This window comes from Sphaerodactylus townsendi, linkage group LG06 (assembly GCF_021028975.2).
Source record: "Sphaerodactylus townsendi isolate TG3544 linkage group LG06, MPM_Stown_v2.3, whole genome shotgun sequence".
Classification (NCBI taxonomy): Eukaryota; Metazoa; Chordata; class Lepidosauria; order Squamata; family Sphaerodactylidae; genus Sphaerodactylus; species Sphaerodactylus townsendi.
Window position 1 is genome coordinate 107247272 of NC_059430.1, and position 19674 is coordinate 107266945.

Here is a 19674-nt window from a genome sequence, read left to right on the forward strand (position 1 = left end):
TAATTATAAACTGGGAAACTGTGAAGAACAATTTGAGAATTTTCATCAGACTCCCCAAAATCTCCCCCACCCAAGCTCTTTAACAGGCTGGTTTCTCTTCTCCCTTTCTTTCCTTCTTCCTTTCTTTCCACTGCTCTCAACATTCTTCTGGAGCATATTTAGTCCTCATCATCCCATCCTCAGTTGGGTTTCATTCTCCACTCCCCGTTGATTAGTTTATCAAGTCGTAATTGTCTTCATACCTGGGGATTGTTCTGATTATACAGAGAACCCTGCCTTGTTTGATTTTGCATCTATGGGCATCTGCACTGAGGCCATCCAGTTTTTCAGTGAATTGCATTCCAAAAAAGTGAACATTGATCTGTTGACCTCCCTCTTATGTGTCATAGATGCAGACAACAGGATGTGCACACACTTGTGATAAACTCTTGTGCATTTTCAATGTAATGAACAAACTGGATACTCACTAAAGGTGTTCAGTGATCCATCCGACTGAATGCTGAGATGCTAGTAAGGCAGTTGATGGGGCACTGCAGGACAAGCCCATCTTCCTGGTTGAGGTTCCCACAGAGAGGCATGCTTGGACGTCCCAAGTACCCATCACCTGGTCAAGGAGTGTGATTAACGTTTCACTTACAATGTGTATAAGAATTAACTTCTAAGCGGGCACCCCAAAATGCCTACCCACTGCAGAGCTACCATCATGTTGCATAAAAAAGGACTCTTCCATACCCTCCAGTGGCCAAGCTCATCTACTTAGAAAAAGGGGGTTCAGTAGAAGTGCAATGACTCAGTTGGCTCTGTGTCCTTGTCCTTCGTAGAAGCATGATTTGAAGCACACAACATAAGAAAATTCTGGAAACAACAATTTGAGATGTACATCGCCTTTATGTATGGGCAACAATCTTCCTGTGGTGGTAACATTTGCTAATACCTCTACACAAAAACCCCGCCATGCCAGGAGAAGAAACTTCTCATCCATCAATGTAATAACCCACAGATATTTCATATAGATTCAACGTCCCTGAAACTTGTGCAGTAGCTACTGTTTTACCTGTGGGCGCTGAAATTTCTGTGTATGTTTTTGCTGTCCCTGTAACTTCTTGGACTGGGGTCAATGCTCAGCTAACGCAGTGGTTTTAGGAGTTTCCAATTCCAGAGAATACTTGCCACAGTGACTTGTACGTTCCAGAATCACTGTGCATCACACAGGATTCTGGGGGCATGTTCTTGATACAACTAACATAATAGCAATCAATCAGATTCCATAACCTACAGAGTTCCATTTTTTGTCATCCACCTAAGGTCATGAACAGAGAAAATATTTTAATGTTATTCACAGTCTTTGGAAATCAAAAGAAAATATACAGCTTAAATCAATTAAATTTCCCTCAGTTGTCAGAATTTCAGAATCTGTTTCTTTTTGTGTGGAAGTGTTACATGTTGAAGTATTTCATATCAAACTATTAGGGAAAAACAATGAAAGACATATATGGATAAGCTTTTGCCCGAATAGGTCATTTAGGTGGAAATTACCCATAATAGAGAATGCCTGCTAAGTAGAAGCTTGATTGGCTTACTTTTCATAATAATTTTCCCAAACAACAACAACAACATAAACCAAAGCTGAGCAACTGAAACTGTGTAATCTGCTTTTCCCTAAAAAAAAATTAAAACTAAAAATTAGAATAATAGAATATGATCAGACAAAAGGCCTATTCTATTTTTTTCTCTATTGAAAAGAGCTCTTTTGACTGTGTATTTCTGTGGTACATTTAAATTATAGCTTTAATAAAATATATCTTTAGGCAAAAGGTTAGGGAAGGAAGTCATCAGTAGTAGGTCAGAGCATTCCAATTCCTGTTGCTGTTGCTTCTGCTAACAAATGATTGACGGAGATCTGACTCTGATAGGCAATTGCATACAGTATTGATTTCATACTTCCAGTACATATATAAAAAAGAGAATGGGTAAACCAAACCAAACCAAAAAAGTACTTGTGCACAACCAAGTGGAAAGGTGTCCATCAGCTTTACAAGTCCATGCAGGTTCTAGGCAAGTTCAAGAAAAAGTAGAATTGCTGATGACAGTTATGTCTCTTTTTCTTATAATTCCTTTTCAAAATGGCAGCATGTCAGATGATATTTTTATTCCTCAGGACAACGGGAAATGCCCAGTCTCACTACAGAATCCACTAAACAATAAGTTAGTTCCAGAGTAAGTTTGTGTCCTTGAAACCCTAGGGATTGGTGGGACAGGTCCAATAGGAAGGTTTGAACTGGGTTCATTTTAAATCAGGTGGAAATTGTGTGAGCTTCCCAGCTCTTTGTAAACATCCACGCAAAAGCCATGGAAAAGTTCATATAAATTGCATTTCATTTCCAGTTACTCTGTCTATGCAAGTTTCAACTTGGAGGAAGTTCTTAGAGGTAATTGGAGATCAGACACTTCGTGGTGCTCTCTCAAATTCATGGGTCCTCCTGTTCCTACCTTTCTTGTTCTCCTGTAGATGCTTCCATTTGTTTGGATTCACTTGGGCATTGCTGGGCTTTTGCCGGCGCTGTTTGCGGTCCCTTCTCCACACCTGCTCACAGAACTCATCCATTGTGTTCAGATTGGGGTGGTTGATGAGTTGCATGAAGTCTCTGTACCAGACCTTCTGGCTCGGGGTCATGCCGTTGGAAACATCCTTGATCTTGGAACTGTCACCATCTTCCTCTTTATGAAGCAGCTCCTCAAGGTGTTCTGTGTCTATGATCTCCAAGGTCACTTTGAGAAGTGTTTGTATGAAGCCGTGCTCTACAGCATGACACAAATAAATGCCTGAATCTTTCCGCTGTAAGCTCCGTAGCAGAAGACCTTGGTCTGTCTTGATTAAACGGTCGTCTACTTTGATCTGTGTGGGAGAAAAAAGTTTCAGCACAAAGTAGCGTAGCAGGTAGAGATGAGCTTATATTGAGGAGTTCTGGATTCAAAACCTATTAAGTGTTGAAGCTCACTGAAAAAGTGACTTTCTGCCATCAAAATATTGGCAAATTGTGATGAAATACTGCCCTTTTGGGACCACACTGGCTCCTTGGGATGCCAGATCCCCCTCTCCACCACTGTGAACTCCAGAAGCAATCTTTGGGCGTTTTCCCACTTACTAGTAGCTGTGCGCTACTGTAGGCAAGTAGCGTGGGGGTCCCCCAGCACTCCCCACTACAGAGGCGGCGACAACGCAGCTGCCCCGACGCTGCCACTGTCGCACCCCCTCAGCGCGCGTCATTCCTGGCGCTCTTCCAAACGGCGCCTTTTGATGACCCCGCGCTCTGCGTGGTGGGGAAGCCCGGGAACGTGCCAGAAATGACGCGCGCTGAGAGCAGCGCACGGCATAGGGGGGTCGTGGCAAGTGGGGAAATGCCCTATATGTGCTGAACTACTGAGGAAGATCCAGGGAACAAGTCTGCTACTCCTCACCCTCTTGACCAAGTGGCCCTCCAACGACAATTATTAATCAGGGTATTAAAATCATATATCATTTTATAGATTATTTTATATGTTCTTTCATTGGGTCACAATATGAATAATTTTTGCAATAGTATCCATCTGGCTTTTTTGTTGTCAAGTCACAGCTGACTTATGGCAACCCCATAGGGTTTTAAAGGCAAGAGATGTTTAGAGGTGGTTTGCCATTGGCCACCTCCACATCATGACCCTAGTATTTCTTGGAGGTTTCCCATTCAAATACTAGCCTGGTCAGAGTTAAGCGTGTGTGACTGGTCCAAGGTAAACATCCACAAGCTCCCATGGCGTTATTGGGAATTTGAATCTGGGTTTCCCAGCTCCTAGTCCAACACCTTCACCACTACGCCATGCTGTCTCTCATTCACCTCGCTATACAGTAACAAATTCTGTCCATACTATGCCACAAGGTTTCTCAGCATAATCTACTCTTACCATTCTTAAAAAGCCCTTACTGATGGTGACCTCTGGAAACAAAATGCTACAAAAACTTTTGAAGGTAAACATAAAGTTAAAACCATCATTTGAGAAAAATATGCCCTTCACATCTTTAGTACATCCTACCATTTCTCCTAATGCCTCGCTTAGTGCTGGCCTTTTCCTTCTTTCTCCCCCACTCCCTTTTTTGTTGTCTCAGTTCAGTTGAAGCTGTCTAGACAGCCGGGGAAACATTATTTTGTTAAAAATGAGGTGACAAAAGAACCGTGCTAGATTCCTACTAATCCCCTTAAGCACCTGGGGAAATGAAATGCATAGCCTTCATACATAGGTAACTTCTGGAGTGAGGGGGCACATACCATTCCCCTTTTAACAATATCCATACAGTACAGACCAGAAATATTCTTTGTTTCCACGCAGATATAAAAAAGGCCTTTTAAGAACTACAGTTTTGCTGTTAGTAGGAATGATTGTGAAATCCAGTTCAGTTGGATTTTACAACTGAAATGGCTCCCCATTTCTTCAGATTGAACGTTGGATCAGATCCCATTCCAAGGGGCTTCTGATAACCACTTTGACCAAGTGTGAGGCAATTTCCATTCAATGAAGGAGGATTTGGTTTCCCTGATCTTAGTTCATATTGCCAGGCATATTTGTTAACGTGTACTAATTATTGGGATTGCTCCTTGCGGTTGGACTATCCATCTGGGGCTCTTTTGCAGTCCTCTTGTCCGATGTCACTCTCTAAGTAGAATGCTTTAAGGCCTGCTTATGCTAGAGTGGATCCCATTCCTCCTGGTTTCTGCAACTAGAGAACAATGGTGTATAATGGCAAAGAGATATCATTTTCACATGCCAAATTTATGCCCCAATCCATATCTAAAAATTGGGAAGATACCTCTTTTATGGAAGGCTAGGGCTGATGGGGGATTTTTTTATATTGGAGCAATGGATAGATTATGATGATGAGTTTTTATCATTTTCAGAGGCCCTTTCCGCACGGGCCATAAATGGTGAAAATGCAGCAGCGCCGACCTGGCTCCCCTCCCCCTCCCCCAGGGCGGCGTCAGGCCGCCTCCCAAAACCTCCCTCCTGGAGGGAGGTTTTTGGCATAACAGCGCATTCCTGGCGGTGTGGTGCGAACGGCACTGCCGGGAATGCGCTGTTTTTCCCGTCCCTCTCCCACTCACCTCGTCGCCTTCGTCGCCCTGCTGGCCTCCAAAGACCTTCCCTTGCTGTCCTCTGACCCCTGGAGGTCGGAGGGCAGCGTGGGCGGGTCTACAGAGGCCAGCAGGGCGACGAAGGCGACGAGGTGAGTGGGAGAGGGACGGGGAAGAGGCGTCCTGCACCGGCCTCTGCGGGAGCCGCTCACACGCTCTCGTACGAACGGCCCCCACCCCCTCCACCGGCAGAATTCCTGCCGGTGGGGAAGCGCCCGAAGGCCCATGTGGAAAGGGCCTCAGATGAGATCGAGATATGACTTGACCTCTTACACAGAATAGCAATAGTTATAATTGCACCATTTGTTGATATCTAAATATGACCCTGTGGAATTAAGTCTGTGAGGATGGGCCAAAGGCCTAAAAATTGTATTTGATATCAAGGAATATGGGGTTTGTAAGAACCAAAGATTTGTAAAATCAAAATGGGGTTTCTGTGTATAGAGACCAGCATGTCAGCAGTTACGCATTGATCATGCAGGCAGAGGAAATATAATATCTTTACAGTCTTGTCACTACGGGCCAAAGACGTGACAGAAGACATATAATTTATAGCCTTGTTTGTCAGAACTCGCTATATGGGATGCCTACGTGAAATAACATAGCAAAAAAAAATGTTAGAATACAAAGGAATTTGATTAGTTAATTGAAAATGTGTTTTTCCAAATTTTAAAGGAACACTGAAATGATAAGGAGAGATTTACTTGTATTCCACTATAATTCTATGTACTAGAATCACATAGTATATTTGTCAAAATCATTTGTAATCTTTTAAAAGAGAATCAAGGGTATGTGAAATCTTTCTACCCTGGAAAGGTATTTCTCTCTATGAGAACAAACTTAGGAATGGGAAAAACTGGTTATCTTTGAAAACCTGAAAGACATAATTCAGTTTATTGCAGCCCTTTGCATATGGGCAGGGAGAAACCCAGAAGAGGAAAATTCCAGGTTGTGTATGTGACAATGTTTTAGTCAGAGAAGCAATTTGATTCCAAGGCTGTCTTAAAGTGACACATAAGGGGGCAAGCAAGCCAATCGGATTTTAATGCTCATGCAGAAAACACGTGTATGGGGGAAATGATCTTATGGGTTATGTATGCAGGTACAATTATATGATGTATGTAGTCTTTGTATCTATAAAAATGAAGTTTTTGGCTGGTTAAGGTGTCTCTCTCTTGAGAGTACCCTGTGTATGCAATACCTGTTCTGCACAGTAAAAACCTATCTTCTATTTCAAAACTTTCTTTCTTTGGCAGTCTTTATAAAATCCCACTGTATTAGAATGTTCCCACTGTATTAGAATGTTCACTGATTTTTGAGGAAGCTTATATGCTTTCAAACTATCTGCCTAACTCTTGGAGACTAACTGATGGTCAACAAAAATGGACCCTCTGTGCCCTTACTATAGCTAAAAGACAATAGAAAATTAAAAGCCAACCTCCAATAAATCTCCAATAAATCAATGAACTGAGGACCTTAGAACTCTACCCATATTTGGATGCATGGCATATAGAACGAAATTGTATATGCACTTATTTTTAGATACTTGGAAACTATTTATAGAAATGACAGATTCGTCCCCACTGTTATATTTTTGTTTTGACTTTATGAATGTATATTTTTCCTTAATCTTATTTAGTTGCTGTACTTACCCATGTTCTTTTTAAAAACAAATGTTTAAAAGTGTGAGTCTTGGGCTCAGTCCAAGGGCCTAGTGATGGTTCTGTCAGTGCCTGCATCACTTGAGAACCCAAAAGCACCCACTTTGGGCTCAGAGATGCAATTCAGTCTCCACTGACAGTTGGTGCAGGTAACACCTACCAGTGAATCTGCACCTGGGTTTTAGTGCTTCAGACAGCTCCTCCATTAAAAAAAAGTCCACCTAGATATCAGGAAGCAGGGTGCAAGCTTAGCCTTTCCATTAACACACATGTTGTGTTCTGTTTGGAGGCAATTTTTTCCTCTGGATGATCGTTCCATCCAGAGATAGGTATTGTACCTCACTGAGGACTAGGTCTGAGACACTGAGTTGTGACTCTGTAAACCTGCAGTTCAAGTCTAAAAAGTCATGCTTGACCTTAAAGGTTGACAACATATGGAAGACATACCTCTTCCCTGCGGTCCTCATTTTGCTTTTGGAATTGCCAATAGACCAGAGCACGCTGAGATTTTGGACTGCACTCCAGGAAAGTACTACTGTTCTCTACTCCATAGATAATCTTCTCTTCAAGCCCATGTCCACTTGGATTATCTGCAAAGAATGAGGAAGGAAAAATAATATCACTTAAACATTACCAAAAGTCAGTGTTAATAATAAAGGAGGCAAACAGTCCGGTGGAAACCTCAGCAGAAGTCAGTATTTGCTTTTAGTAGAGAGCAACAAGTTTCCTCTCAGCATCCCTCACTCTTTTATCCTTTGTCCTACCCTCCTCTCACCTAGCTCCTGATATCTGCTGATACAACCCATGAACCTCAACCCAACTCTGGATTTTTACCACTTTGCAGATAAAGGTTCAAAGTGGATCTTAGCAAAAATTCTTTACATGAATATGTGGTTATTACTGGAAAAGTTCCCTAACCCAAAGTCTCATTGGTGCTGGGTCATGCCATCCTATAAATTGTAACTGATTTAAGGCTAACTTCGAATTTGATCTAACACTTCCCTGTGTGGTCTATTTTCTGACAGAAGCCATTTTAAAACTTATCTCCTCTGAAAGTCACCACTTTATGCATCCACAGTTCCCTGAAATATGTCCTCCTTAGGGGTTCTTGGCGACTAACATTAATATTCAACAGATATATGGCATAGGTATATACAGATGTGGGGTATAGATATGTGTAGTCAGCATGACTATATACAAATGTGTAGCATAGATGTATAGCAAAAAGATTCAAATGCCTGAGAAAAGGGTGTGTGAATTCCCTGATGCTCAGTCTAACATACGCTGCAGAAACCTTATAGATTCATTTAACTGCATAGATCTCTGAGCATCAGGAAAAACCCTCATTAGATTTTCCTTCATCCTCACTTCCCTAACTCCAAGCCTGGCTTCACTCATCAATATCACACTGCCCTAATCATTAACCCTTATACATAATATTAATGCCAGTGAGATTTTTCCTAAAAGATCAGAAGGCTTTATCCCATTTATATTCATTTTTAAAAATAATGAAATGTGAAATTCTCCTTTGGGCATAATTCTCTTCACCTGGCACTCTGCCTCTCTCGTTTTGGACAAGTCGACCAACCGCTTTTGGATTTCTGCCCAGACCCTTTCTGACAAATCATTAACCATCCCCTTCAGAAAGTATCTCATCCATGGTTGTTAAATTGATTCTAGCCCCAGCTAATTAGATAGCCAAAAATGTCTGGTTGAAGATCTTTTCCTCTTCTTTGCCCACCTTATTTTTATTAAAGGCTAAAGTTAACTGAAGGAATGCAACTTAAAACACATGTTTCATTATAATCCATGTCCAGGAACTTCTACCAATATTTTAAAAATGGACAGAAAGATTTCACATTGGCTTTTCAGGTTTCAAGTTGAAACCTGTAAAATGGTTTTACTTCTGTTTAAGCCTACAATCTAGCCTAATAAATAATGTTCACAATTGCTTATTCATTGGCTGATTATGCACAAGATGTCTGCTGCATGATGGGGGCAGCAAGATTTCTTGTATGGATGTATTTCCTCAAGCCCCACATTCACTTTCCATTCTCTCTGTGGCAAGAAAGACCACTTGTAGCATGACTTTAATTTGCTTCGCCGCCAGAGCAGGATAGATTTGCCAGTGAGCACGGCTTTGCCACAGACCTCTTCCCTCTGCCCACAGCCTGCCTGCCTGCCTAGCCTCACCCCTCCCATGCCCTCATGCCCCGCTCACCCCTTTCCCTTTTGCCAACTCCTTCCCGCTTCTTGTCCTACAAGATCATTTTCATTGCCTGTGACCTCCCTGCTCCTGGGTATCTTTAGATCTTTTTAATTTCTCATATTGATATATCAATATAAAAATAATAACACTAGTTGATCCCTCCAAACACCCAATTTACCCGTGCATTGTCCCCCATTGTCCATATTCCTCCTAATTGATTGACAAACTGCGACATCTCCAGCCCTCCTAGTTTTATACACAAGCAATCAGTGATTTAAAACCACACCAGGAAAAGACTGTTGGTCTTGACACTTGGCATTTACAGCACATTGGGAGAGGGATGATTGGAACCTGTGCCCACTATTACTCCCACAACACTTCCTGCCATAGACAACAATCAGTGATCAGGCAAAGTATGCAGATGCTGTATTTAAGACTTTCCTGTCAGTTAGCCGTTTTAATATAAATATTTCAATTTATTGATATGAAAAATTTAAAAATTAAATTAAATTAAAAAATACAGCACACATGCATGATAGAGAGCCTGTGAAAAACAAGCAAAGATCATGGAGATTGCCTTTCCCTGAACTCAAGCAAAAAACCAGTCAATGGGGAATACCTGCCCTGCTGCAAACAGGGCAAAGGGTCCAATTCAAAATAGTGCTGGACCGTCTTTTAGAAGCTACAGGGCAGACCATAGAGGTGCTCACTAACCCTTCCAGAGGTGTTGGTATAAAAACCAGCAAGTCTTCTTCTTCTTCTTAATTGTATTCTAAACAGTATTATTCTAAACAGTATTATTAATTAATTACCCCTTGGGCTCAGGGTAATTAGCCACTGGATTTGAAAAACTGAGATCTTGAAAGTGTTCAGTGAGTAGAGTTTGGGTGTGGTGCCAGAAGATTTAAACATGCCTCAAAAAAGCCTAATACTTTAACAGAAAGCTGTAAAATGCAAAGTGTCTCAAAGTACTCAAACGCATTTAGGTCCTACGGCACCCGCCGTTTGTCGTGGCAGCTGTTAACAACCAGAACTCTTGTTTTTGTGGAAACAATATTCAATTAATCATTTCCCCGTGTGAGCTGTATAATTTATGGAAACGTAACAAGGCTAATAAACCAGACTTTACAGATGGGTGAAAGAAATACAGTGAAACAAATTGCTTCCTTTCTGTAATAACATTGTTTTCAAGTTATCCATCAATTTGCTGGGAAGTTTGATTGCTTCTGGATTTATGTGGCTTCTAGTCCAGCACCACAAAGGAAGTTAGAGATCAGACTTCAAGACTTTATTTTAACTCTCAGCAAAAATGTTGTTTTGGATTGAAATGGTCAAGATACAATTATTGTTGGCAACAGCTCTGGAGGGGTTAGTGAGCGCCTTTGTGATCTGCCCTGTGGCTCCTAGAAGTCCAACACTATTCAGAGTTAGACATATTTCTTCCAATGGACTTAAGCATGACCATCAGCCCAACATGAACATAGGAAGCTGCTTTATTCTGAGTCAGAGGCCTTTTCTGCACAGCCAGCTAGCGGGGGTGCATGTGGGACCATTCGCACGGACAGTCCCGCTGGGTGCACCGCCCGTGGCACAGCCTTTGCACAGGCTGAGCTGCCCCCCAACGTCACTTACCTCCTGTCATCTGCCATCACGTTGTGGAGGCCAGGGGACAGGCCCCCCTGGCCAGAGCAACGATGCTAGAGTCAAAGGCCAGGAGGTGTGTCCCCTGGCCTACACAACGTGACAGAAGGTGACAGGAGGTAAGCGACGTTTGAGAGGGCTGGGGGGAAAATGCCAGCTTCCACCCAGTGCCGTTCGCTTGGCACCGAATGGAAGCCAGCGTTTGCAAAAACGCTCGCTCCCCAAGCAAGGTTTGAAAATACCATTTCAGGGGGGAGAGAGCGCCGCTGCATCGACTTGGCAGTGGCACCTGTGCAAAGACTCCCCTCCAAAACGGTGTTTTACCAGGCCGAAACGGTTGATTTCAGCCTGTGCGGAAGGGGCCAGAGTGTTGGTCCATCAAAGTGACTACTGTCTACTCTAGCAGAAGTTTTCTACTGTCTCAGATCTTCCACATCATCTGTGAGCTGATCCTTTCAACTGGAGATGTCGGGGACTAAAATTGGGACTTTCTGCATGCCAAGTGGATGCTCTACCATTGAGCTACGGCCCCTCTTCCTGGCATAACCATGCTATACTTTCATAGACTACACTGCCCACTTTATCAGCCTGGATACCATGAAAGAATATACTGCCTTAATATTATTAATTTATTTCATTTATATCCTGGATTTCTCTCTAGTGGGGACCCAAAGCATCCTATATCTTTGAATTTATCTCCTTAGAGGCCACAATCTGGTTAAACATAATAAAATTTTGGCTGCATATTCATTATCAAAGCTCTGACAACTCACTGACACAACTCACCTTGAGAGAACTCCATCACTCTAAATGGTGCACAACAGTTATAACAAAGATTGCGGAATTGGGCTATGATAGTGACTCTCTGAACATGCTAACCCTTACTGAGACATTTGCCCTCATCAAAGAGCGGCTACTAGCAATGGATTACCAACAACTGCAGAGCTTGGCCAATAAATCCTGCTCGCCAATGAACGTGGCAATTCCATTTGTGCAGGGAAACCAAGCCTACTATATTGCAGCGCTTACCAACCCTATATATAGGAGAGCCTACATGCTGGCTAGATTTAACATTATGCCATCCCCGCTCCATAGAGGAAGACTCAAGGGTCTACCAAACGATAAGAGGCTTTGCCCCTGCAGCCCAGGGCAGTTGGATTCCATTGCACACATTCTCCTCCGCTGCCCACTTTACCAGAAATCAAGATCCAGCTTATTATTACAAATCATTGACTCTATGAAAACCCTGAAAGAGCTTGATAAAGTAAATATGCTCTTAAACTGTAATGACCTTGACTGCTGTCTCGCAGTGGCAAAGTTTCTAGCTGAGGTTTGCGAACTGAACTTATGATCCAGTGTGAAGTTTTATCTAGTAATTTTAACTGTATTTATATTGTATGTTCTGTATGCCAATAAAGGCTTATTGTATTTGAATTTATTGTATTTGAATTTATCTCCTCCATTTTATCCTCATATCAACTCTGAAACATATTAGGGCTGAAATTGTGACACTGGCTCCAGGTCACCCAGAAAGGTTCCATGAAAGAGTGAGGATTCGAACCTGTGTCTCCCAGATCCTACTCCAACACCCTCATCACTGAACCATACATATATTCAGGAATGAACATATAAGTCATTTTATTTACAGTCAGCGACCAGTAGTACAAGATCAGGGTACATCAGTTTCAAGGTACCATTACCATAGTATATATATAGACAAAAGAGTATTAGAAGCACTATTCAAATGTTGCATAATCTATAATAAGAGTACTAAAAGCACTATACGAAATATTTCATAGTCTATGATATTACCAAGAAGGAATATTTGCAACACTATTATAATTATTATTGTACTTCTACACAGTCGGTGACTGTTTACCAAAAGGTCAACTCGCGAAAAAGCAAGTAGTAGATAAAATACATTTGATTATGACAAAAGATTAAAAAGTTAATATAACTACACTTGTAAAGTGCCTGTGCAGTCTTGCTAAAACCTATAGTGACATTACTAGAAAACTCCGGCCTCCGACCATATCTTCTAAGGATCACAATTTATTCAGTCTTTCCCTCCCTAAACTATTCAGCCGGCAGATGTCTCTTATTGTGTTTGCAGATTAAAGAACAAAAGAATGTTTTTGTTTTGCGAAATACAATTCATGGTGTATTTTTTCCTACATGCCTGAAATTTGAAAACTTTTAATAGAATTATTCCCATTTTCTTGTCAGGAGACGTGCACTGCTCAAAACCCCATGCAGCGCCACACAATCTGTTGTCACTTCTTGTTTGACTTCACAGGGCTTCTAAGTCATGTTGGCTGCATACAAAGCTGGCAAACTTCACTTGTAAAAACTTTCTTCCAACCAAAAGGAAGAAATATGTTTCTTGGGGCTGAATCAGTCAAGGGCTCATTTGACATCAAAATCCAAAGGATTTCTTGGCCCCTCCCCTGACTGGCACTTACGAATAAAATGTCAACTCCTTAATAGACCAGAGAGAAACAAAAACTGAGTGACTCAGACTCACTTCTCGCTGGTCAGCAACTTCTTGCACTACCACAGAAATGGGTTATTAATTCTCCTAAGAGTTTCTGATGTCATTTTTGTTGCATCAAAGCAAGTTGCAAGAAGGACTAAACACAACAGAGAACCCAACAGCTCCACAGCCAAAGCACGTAAAGGCCCAAACATTCCCTCCGTTTTAAGTTGAAATGCAAGAAGCTCTCAGAAGCCTCCAGAGAAGTATTCTGAAAAGCGCCCTCTTCCAATATAGCCCCTCTGGAAGGCATCCACAGTTGGGGCTTTCTTCCTATTTCCAGGCAGTCTGTTCCAAAATGTAGTGTACACACTGGAAAATCCTAGGGGGCAGCCTGCAATTGTCCTCACCTTGCTACAAAAGGAAATGGCAATGGCAAAAAGCTGGAAGAGTCAAAGCTGCCCCACAGAATCACACTGCCTAAATAAAGTTACTCATGTTGTCTGCTAACAAACCTATTTTGGGGGACAGATGGGAGAAAAAACACCTTTAGCCAGGGTCCTTGCTAGTAACAGACCCATAATAGCTGAGTAGAGTGTGTGTGAGAGAGATTTCAAGAGGGAGGGAGCTGCTGAGCAACCCCAGCCCCTTCTTCAGCTGCTTGTCTCTTAGCCAGATTTCAAGACCTGCAACCAGCTAGGCTAGGAGAAGGAGTGTGGTCCAGCGTGGTGCAGTGGTGAAGAGCAGTGAACTCTAATCTGGAGAACTGGATTGGTTTCCCACTCCTCCACATAATCAACAGACTCTTACCTGGTGAACTAGATTTGTTTCCCCGCTCCTACATTCCGGCTGAGTTTACTCCTGCAGTACAGCTGAGTGACCGTGGGCTATTCACAGTTTGTTCAGACACAAGGGCCCCTTCTGCACATGCAGAATAATGCACTTTCAATCCACTTTCACAATTGTTTGCAAGTGGATTTTGCCATTCCGCACAGCTGCAAAGTGCACTGAACGTGGATTGAAAGTGCATTATTGTGCATGTGCGGAAGGGACCAAGGTGTCTGCTGTGAGCAGATCAAAGGAAAGGAGTTTGTAAGGAGTTTGTTAGCCGCCTTAAGTCTCCTTACAGGGGAGAAAGGGAGGGTATAAATCTAAACTCTTCTTCTCTTCTTGGACATACATCCCCATGGCTCTTCTTGGACATACACCCCCATGACTCCTTGACCTCGACACCTACTTTATAGCACATAAAGACATAAATCTGCCATCCACTGAAAAACCCCTTGTGGCTGTCCTTCGCTTTTCTAGGAAGTCATTCTCTAGGAACCCACCACCCCACCCCACTGGTTGTAGTTTCTCCATGAAAAGGGAAGCGAATTCTGGGTGCACTGGAGTCTATTTTTTAACTAATTACATCTGCTACTCCCAAGTAAAACCACACTGCCCATCTGCACAGGGCACAAAGACATGATGGCTCCCAACTGGAACAAATTCAGGACAAGCAACAATTGTTTTGTGCAAGGAAAAAATATGAAGAAGAGCCCTTGCTTTCAGCATGACAGTTGGTGGCAGAATTTGTCTTCTGCTTTCCATATAACAGAATGCACAATGTTATTTGCAGTGTGTACTAGTCAACAATAAAACTTAGAAATGCTGCATTCTGAAGCATACTAACTTGGACATTAGATTCACTGGCTGGAGTAGGCTTTCTTTATGTGTGTGTATGTGTGTGTGTGTGTATCTGCTCGTGCGTGCGCATGCGTGCATGCACACACTGTTCTAACACAAATGGCAAAACACTGTTGGACAGCTGGTTGCAGTTCAGTCTGAATTGTGAGCCCATCATGGAGGGTGGAGGAAGAAGATGATGCATCTTCCTCAATTGCCTTTACCCTCTGGAACCTGGAGTGACCAGAGAGAGGGGAATTTTGACCCAGCAGCCCAGCCTATAGGAAAAGATCCTTGCTGAGACATCATTGCTTCCTGCAGACTAGGCATAAACGAGGACCAAAGCCAGGTATTTTGAGTGCTAGCAAACTAGTCATTCCTAAATTCTTCCAGCAGAGGGCAGTGCTGCATACAATTCTTCCAGATTTAAAGCTAATTTTCTCCTGTAGTTGCTTAATATCTGTGTGGTAAATTGATGAACTGGGAGGAAACAGCCTTATAAGCAATCCTATATTCAACCTGGATATTTTAAACAATAAACCCTAACCCTCCACCCAAAAGCAAGGTTAACAGAGATGAAACAGCGAGAGGGAGAGAGCCCATCTACCCCCTAACCTCTGAAGTGGACCAATGCAGTGCAGAAAACAGTTTAGGGGGATGTCTCACGTGTCCTTTTCATTGTTTGTATTCACCAGCTCACTATATGGTTTTTCATGCCCAGGGAGGCCAGAGGCTTTTGAGGTAACTGGATTTTGAGGTACTGCTTTTGAGGTAACTGGATCAACTCCATATAGGAGGCAAGTATTCAGTCCTTCAGTTCTGAGAATCCAGTGTGGATACGAGGCAAACCCAACACACATGGCTAAAAGCTGGAAAGCACCTGAAGTTGCCTCATACTGAATCAGACCCATTAAAGAATCCTCTGATTAGCAGTTCTGCTAGCTGAAGTCTTCTTTAAGCAGAGACGCTAGAAACGTTGCCCAACAAAGCACTGTTTCCATCAGGAGGGTTGTGATTTAGAAAGGAGGGTTGTCTGATTTGTCCTTAAGTGGGGTGACTTGTAAAGTTGCTCCCCCCATAATTCACAATGACTAGTGAGACTGAGAACCACTGACCCAGAATTTTGGATCCAAGCTTAATGTCTTGCTTACTCTTTGTTTATATGAATGCCATGAAGTTCTCAGAAAGTTTTATTACAATTTGGGTGCTGTGTGGTTTCCAGGCTGTATGGCCGTGTTCTAGCAGCATTCTCTCCTGATGTTTCACCTGCATCTGTGGCTGGCATCTTCAGATCCTCAGGAGAGAATGCTGCTAGAACACGGCCATACAGCCCGGAAACCACACAGCACCCAAGTGATTCTGGCCGGGAAAGCCTTCGACAACACATTTTATTACAATGTCGCAGTCAGACTCAAACTGCTTTCATGCCACCTGCTTTCTTGAGTGACTGTGCTGGGGCTGCTACACTCAGCCAGACTAAGGCCCCTTCCGCACATGCAGAATAATGCACCTTCAATCCACTTTCAATGCACTTTGCCGCTAGATTTTACTGTGCAGAATAGCAATACCCACATGCAAACAATTGTTGAAATGGATTGAAAGTGCATTATTCTGCATGTGCAGAAGAGGACTGGGCCTGTTGACCCTGTGGTGGATGCCAGTGGATCCGAAGTCTTGTCAGTGCACACTCCCTCCACTTGGTGGAATGGCCAACCAAGCAGGAGGGTCCCACCTTGCTGATTTTTCAGAGGTCATATAGTCTATATAGAGACTATATGGCCCCAGAGGTCATATAGAGACTATATGGCCCCAGCCTGGTGGAACGCTCTTCCACCAGCTATCCGGGCCCTGCGGGACCCCATGGAGTTCCGCAGGGCCTGTAAGACGGAGCTGTTCCACCGGGCTTTTGGAGGTACCAGCCGTTGATGGTGGCCCCCCCCCCCGGCCGTAAATCTCGGCCTATCATCTTGGGACTTACTGTCCTCCCTTCAGCAAGAGGGTTTGAAATTGGGATTGCGGTCGCCATTTTATAAATTAAGTTAACTATTGTATTTAGTCTCCTATTTTACCGCTGTTTTTAAAGGTTTTAATTGTTTTTAGCTGCATATGATGGTTACTGTGCTGTACACTGCCCAGAGCCCCTAGGGGATGGGGCGGTTTAAAAATCTAATTAATTAATTAATTAATTAATTAATTAATTAATTAATTAATTAATCAATCAATTAATTAATTAATTAATTAATTAATTAATAAATAAATAAATAAATAAATAAATAAATATAGGGCTGAATTATTTTGATGTGCATTTCTTGAAAGTAGGCTGCCAAGAACTTTTAGTCCCTCTAGGAATTTGGCCTTATTGTACTGATGTTGTATAAAAAATTCCTGTTTCTGAAAACACTTTAAATTATACTTTTGTATAATTTAAATTATAATTTTGTATGATGTTGTAACTTGCCCCCAAGTCCACATGACTCTCCTAGGGACCACATCTCCCCTATGCTGTGCCAGGAATATCGGATCACCTTCAAGGTGTTGGTTTTCACCTTGAAAGTCCTCCGCGGCCTGGGGCCCCTTATGAGATATCTCTCCCTGTATGTCCTGACTCGGCCTCTGCAATCTGCAGAGGCAAATTTACTGGTGGTCCCCGGACCCTCGTTGACACGACTGGCCTCTACCCAAGCCAGGGCCTTTACTGCCCTGGTCCCTGCCTGGTGGAACGCTCTCCCTCCAGCTATCAGGGCCCTGAGGAACCTTGGACAGTTCCGCAGGGCCTTCCATTAAGCTTTTTTTTGGGGGGGGCAGTCACTGATTGCCCATGCCATTTCCCCCACATACCACCATGTGCTGTGCCTGGTCCCCTCCCAGGGGGATAGGAGGTTTCTTTCGGGTTGCCATCTAATGTTAGTTTTTTTCTGTTTTGTTGAAGCTGCATTTAATTGAGTCTGTTTTAATGTTTAGATTGTGGTTTTAATTGTTTATTTTATCTTCTGTACACTGCCCCAGAGCCCTTTGGGGGTGGGTGGTGTAACAAAGCTGAATAAATAAATACATTTGAACAAGGCTGGTTAAAAGTGTCACAAATCAGTAATGTTGGGTACCGGCTGTTCTGAATGTCGAGATAGACTTTTATTGCTGAGAACCAGTCCAAATAAATTCAGTGATATGAAGTGGGTAAGAATTTAGCAAACATGGCTCTTAAGTGTTCAAAGAATTCAAAGCACTTCAATATGCATGATCCTTAGGTAATTTAACATACTTTATCCACACAGCAGAATTAGCCTCCCCAACTTGTACCAATTCAGATGGAAGGACTGTTTAAGTAAGGAAATGAATATCATTTAAACCACAGACCTGCATTTGTAACTCATGGGTAACTGGAATTAGTGTTGACTAACAGCACAAGAAGGGAGGGGAAGTGCATGAGCTTCAAGTTATAAACCCGCTTTAGGTATATTTGTTTTTAACTGCAGCTTGTGTTAGATTAATCTTCAAATAGTCTACTATGGGATTATTTCAAGGAATCAGAGATACAGCCGATTTTTATGCTCATTAATTTAGAAATGTGCATAAGATTGCAGCCAGTTAGCTTAGTGGCCTTACTTCTCAGGAAGCAGCAAAAATGGCTAAGGGCAGAGAGTTACAGTATTGGAAGTGCAAATTCAGTGCTGTGTTTTCCATGTCTGTGTTCAATCTTTTCCTTTGTGAGCCAGGAAAACAAATTCTGCAATAATCAACAAATTTACCATGATGCTGTAGATCCGAGCACTGTGTAAGAGGATCTCCATTCCGAATATCTTGCCGTCTCGTGCGCCTGAAAGGAACAAGTTACAAAACCAGATTAAGTTTCAGCGAGTTCATTTGTTGAATTTCTATCTAGACTTTTTCTTTTAAGTTAAAGAAGAGCTGCCTCTTTTCCCCTGGCCCTAACAACTGCATGACTCACTAACATTTTCCAGGTGAAGGAATAAGTGTTGAGAAAGTGCCTACCAGGTGCTGTGAGTTACAGAGGGGAAAAAAAAGATGATAGAAAAGCTGATTTAAAAGGTGGCCGTTCGAGGGATTTGCAAAGATGGGTGACCCCACAGCATACCAAAGTCACAAGATTGATTCTTTGCTGCGGAGAACAACATTACAAGCCATTAATATCTTTGTGCTTATAAGTCAATACTTCCCACCCACACAAGCATCTGCCTTGCTTGTTTCAGGGAAGAAACAGAGCAAACCCTCCAGGGATCATGACTCAATTAACAGTCTGATGTGCAGGCATTCCGATCAATGAGAGTTCATGGTAGCTCCAGTCATTTAGCACTCTCAAATATATAGGAGATCAGCCCGGCTAGTTTCTTTCAGTTAAATGATTTGAACAGATGGAATTCATGAGTATATTCAGAGTGCAACCTTAAGCAGGTATGCTCAGAATCCTGCTCCGGTTAATTAAATGGGGCTCGCTCCCAAGGAAAATGTCCTTGGGAGTGCATTACTAAACTCCAGTCTTATAAGAGCTTTATAGTTATTCTGCTCCCTCATGGCAGCCTGAACGCTTTGTGAGAATAATCACTCCATTAGGGGTAATTTTCAGAACTTTCCCCAAGCGACAGTTTCTAATTTCTGAGGGGAAAGGTATGACAAGATAAACTGAAATTGGTAACGTAAGCTTGCTTTCACAATGTTTATCTCAAGAGTCTGAAGGCAAGGGGTAGAACAAGGTTTACACTAATTTTTAATATTCTGTATTCTGTATAAATGCGCAACAAAACTACACACAAAATGGAGTAAATTATACACGCTGAACATTACGATTTAGTATGCCCACAGTCCTGTGAGGGGTTTGATTCCCTATCAAAGCGTCGTTATTGT

The 19674-nt window shown here is 42.4% G+C and overlaps 1 protein-coding gene across 1 annotated transcript in view; it reads right to left on the reverse strand.

Moving 5' to 3' along the window:
* Positions 1-868: 868 nt before the first annotated feature.
* SEMA3A (semaphorin 3A) overlaps positions 869-19674 on the reverse strand; it is a 170427-nt gene continuing 151621 nt past the window's right edge. The window contains exons 15-17 of the mRNA XM_048499799.1: positions 18561-18628; positions 7271-7413; positions 869-2896 (exon numbers count right to left, since the gene is read on the reverse strand). Of these exons, the coding sequence (XP_048355756.1) occupies positions 2441-2896; positions 7271-7413; positions 18561-18628 (667 nt within the window). The 3' untranslated portion in view covers positions 869-2440. The remainder of the gene's footprint in view (positions 2897-7270; positions 7414-18560; positions 18629-19674) is intronic.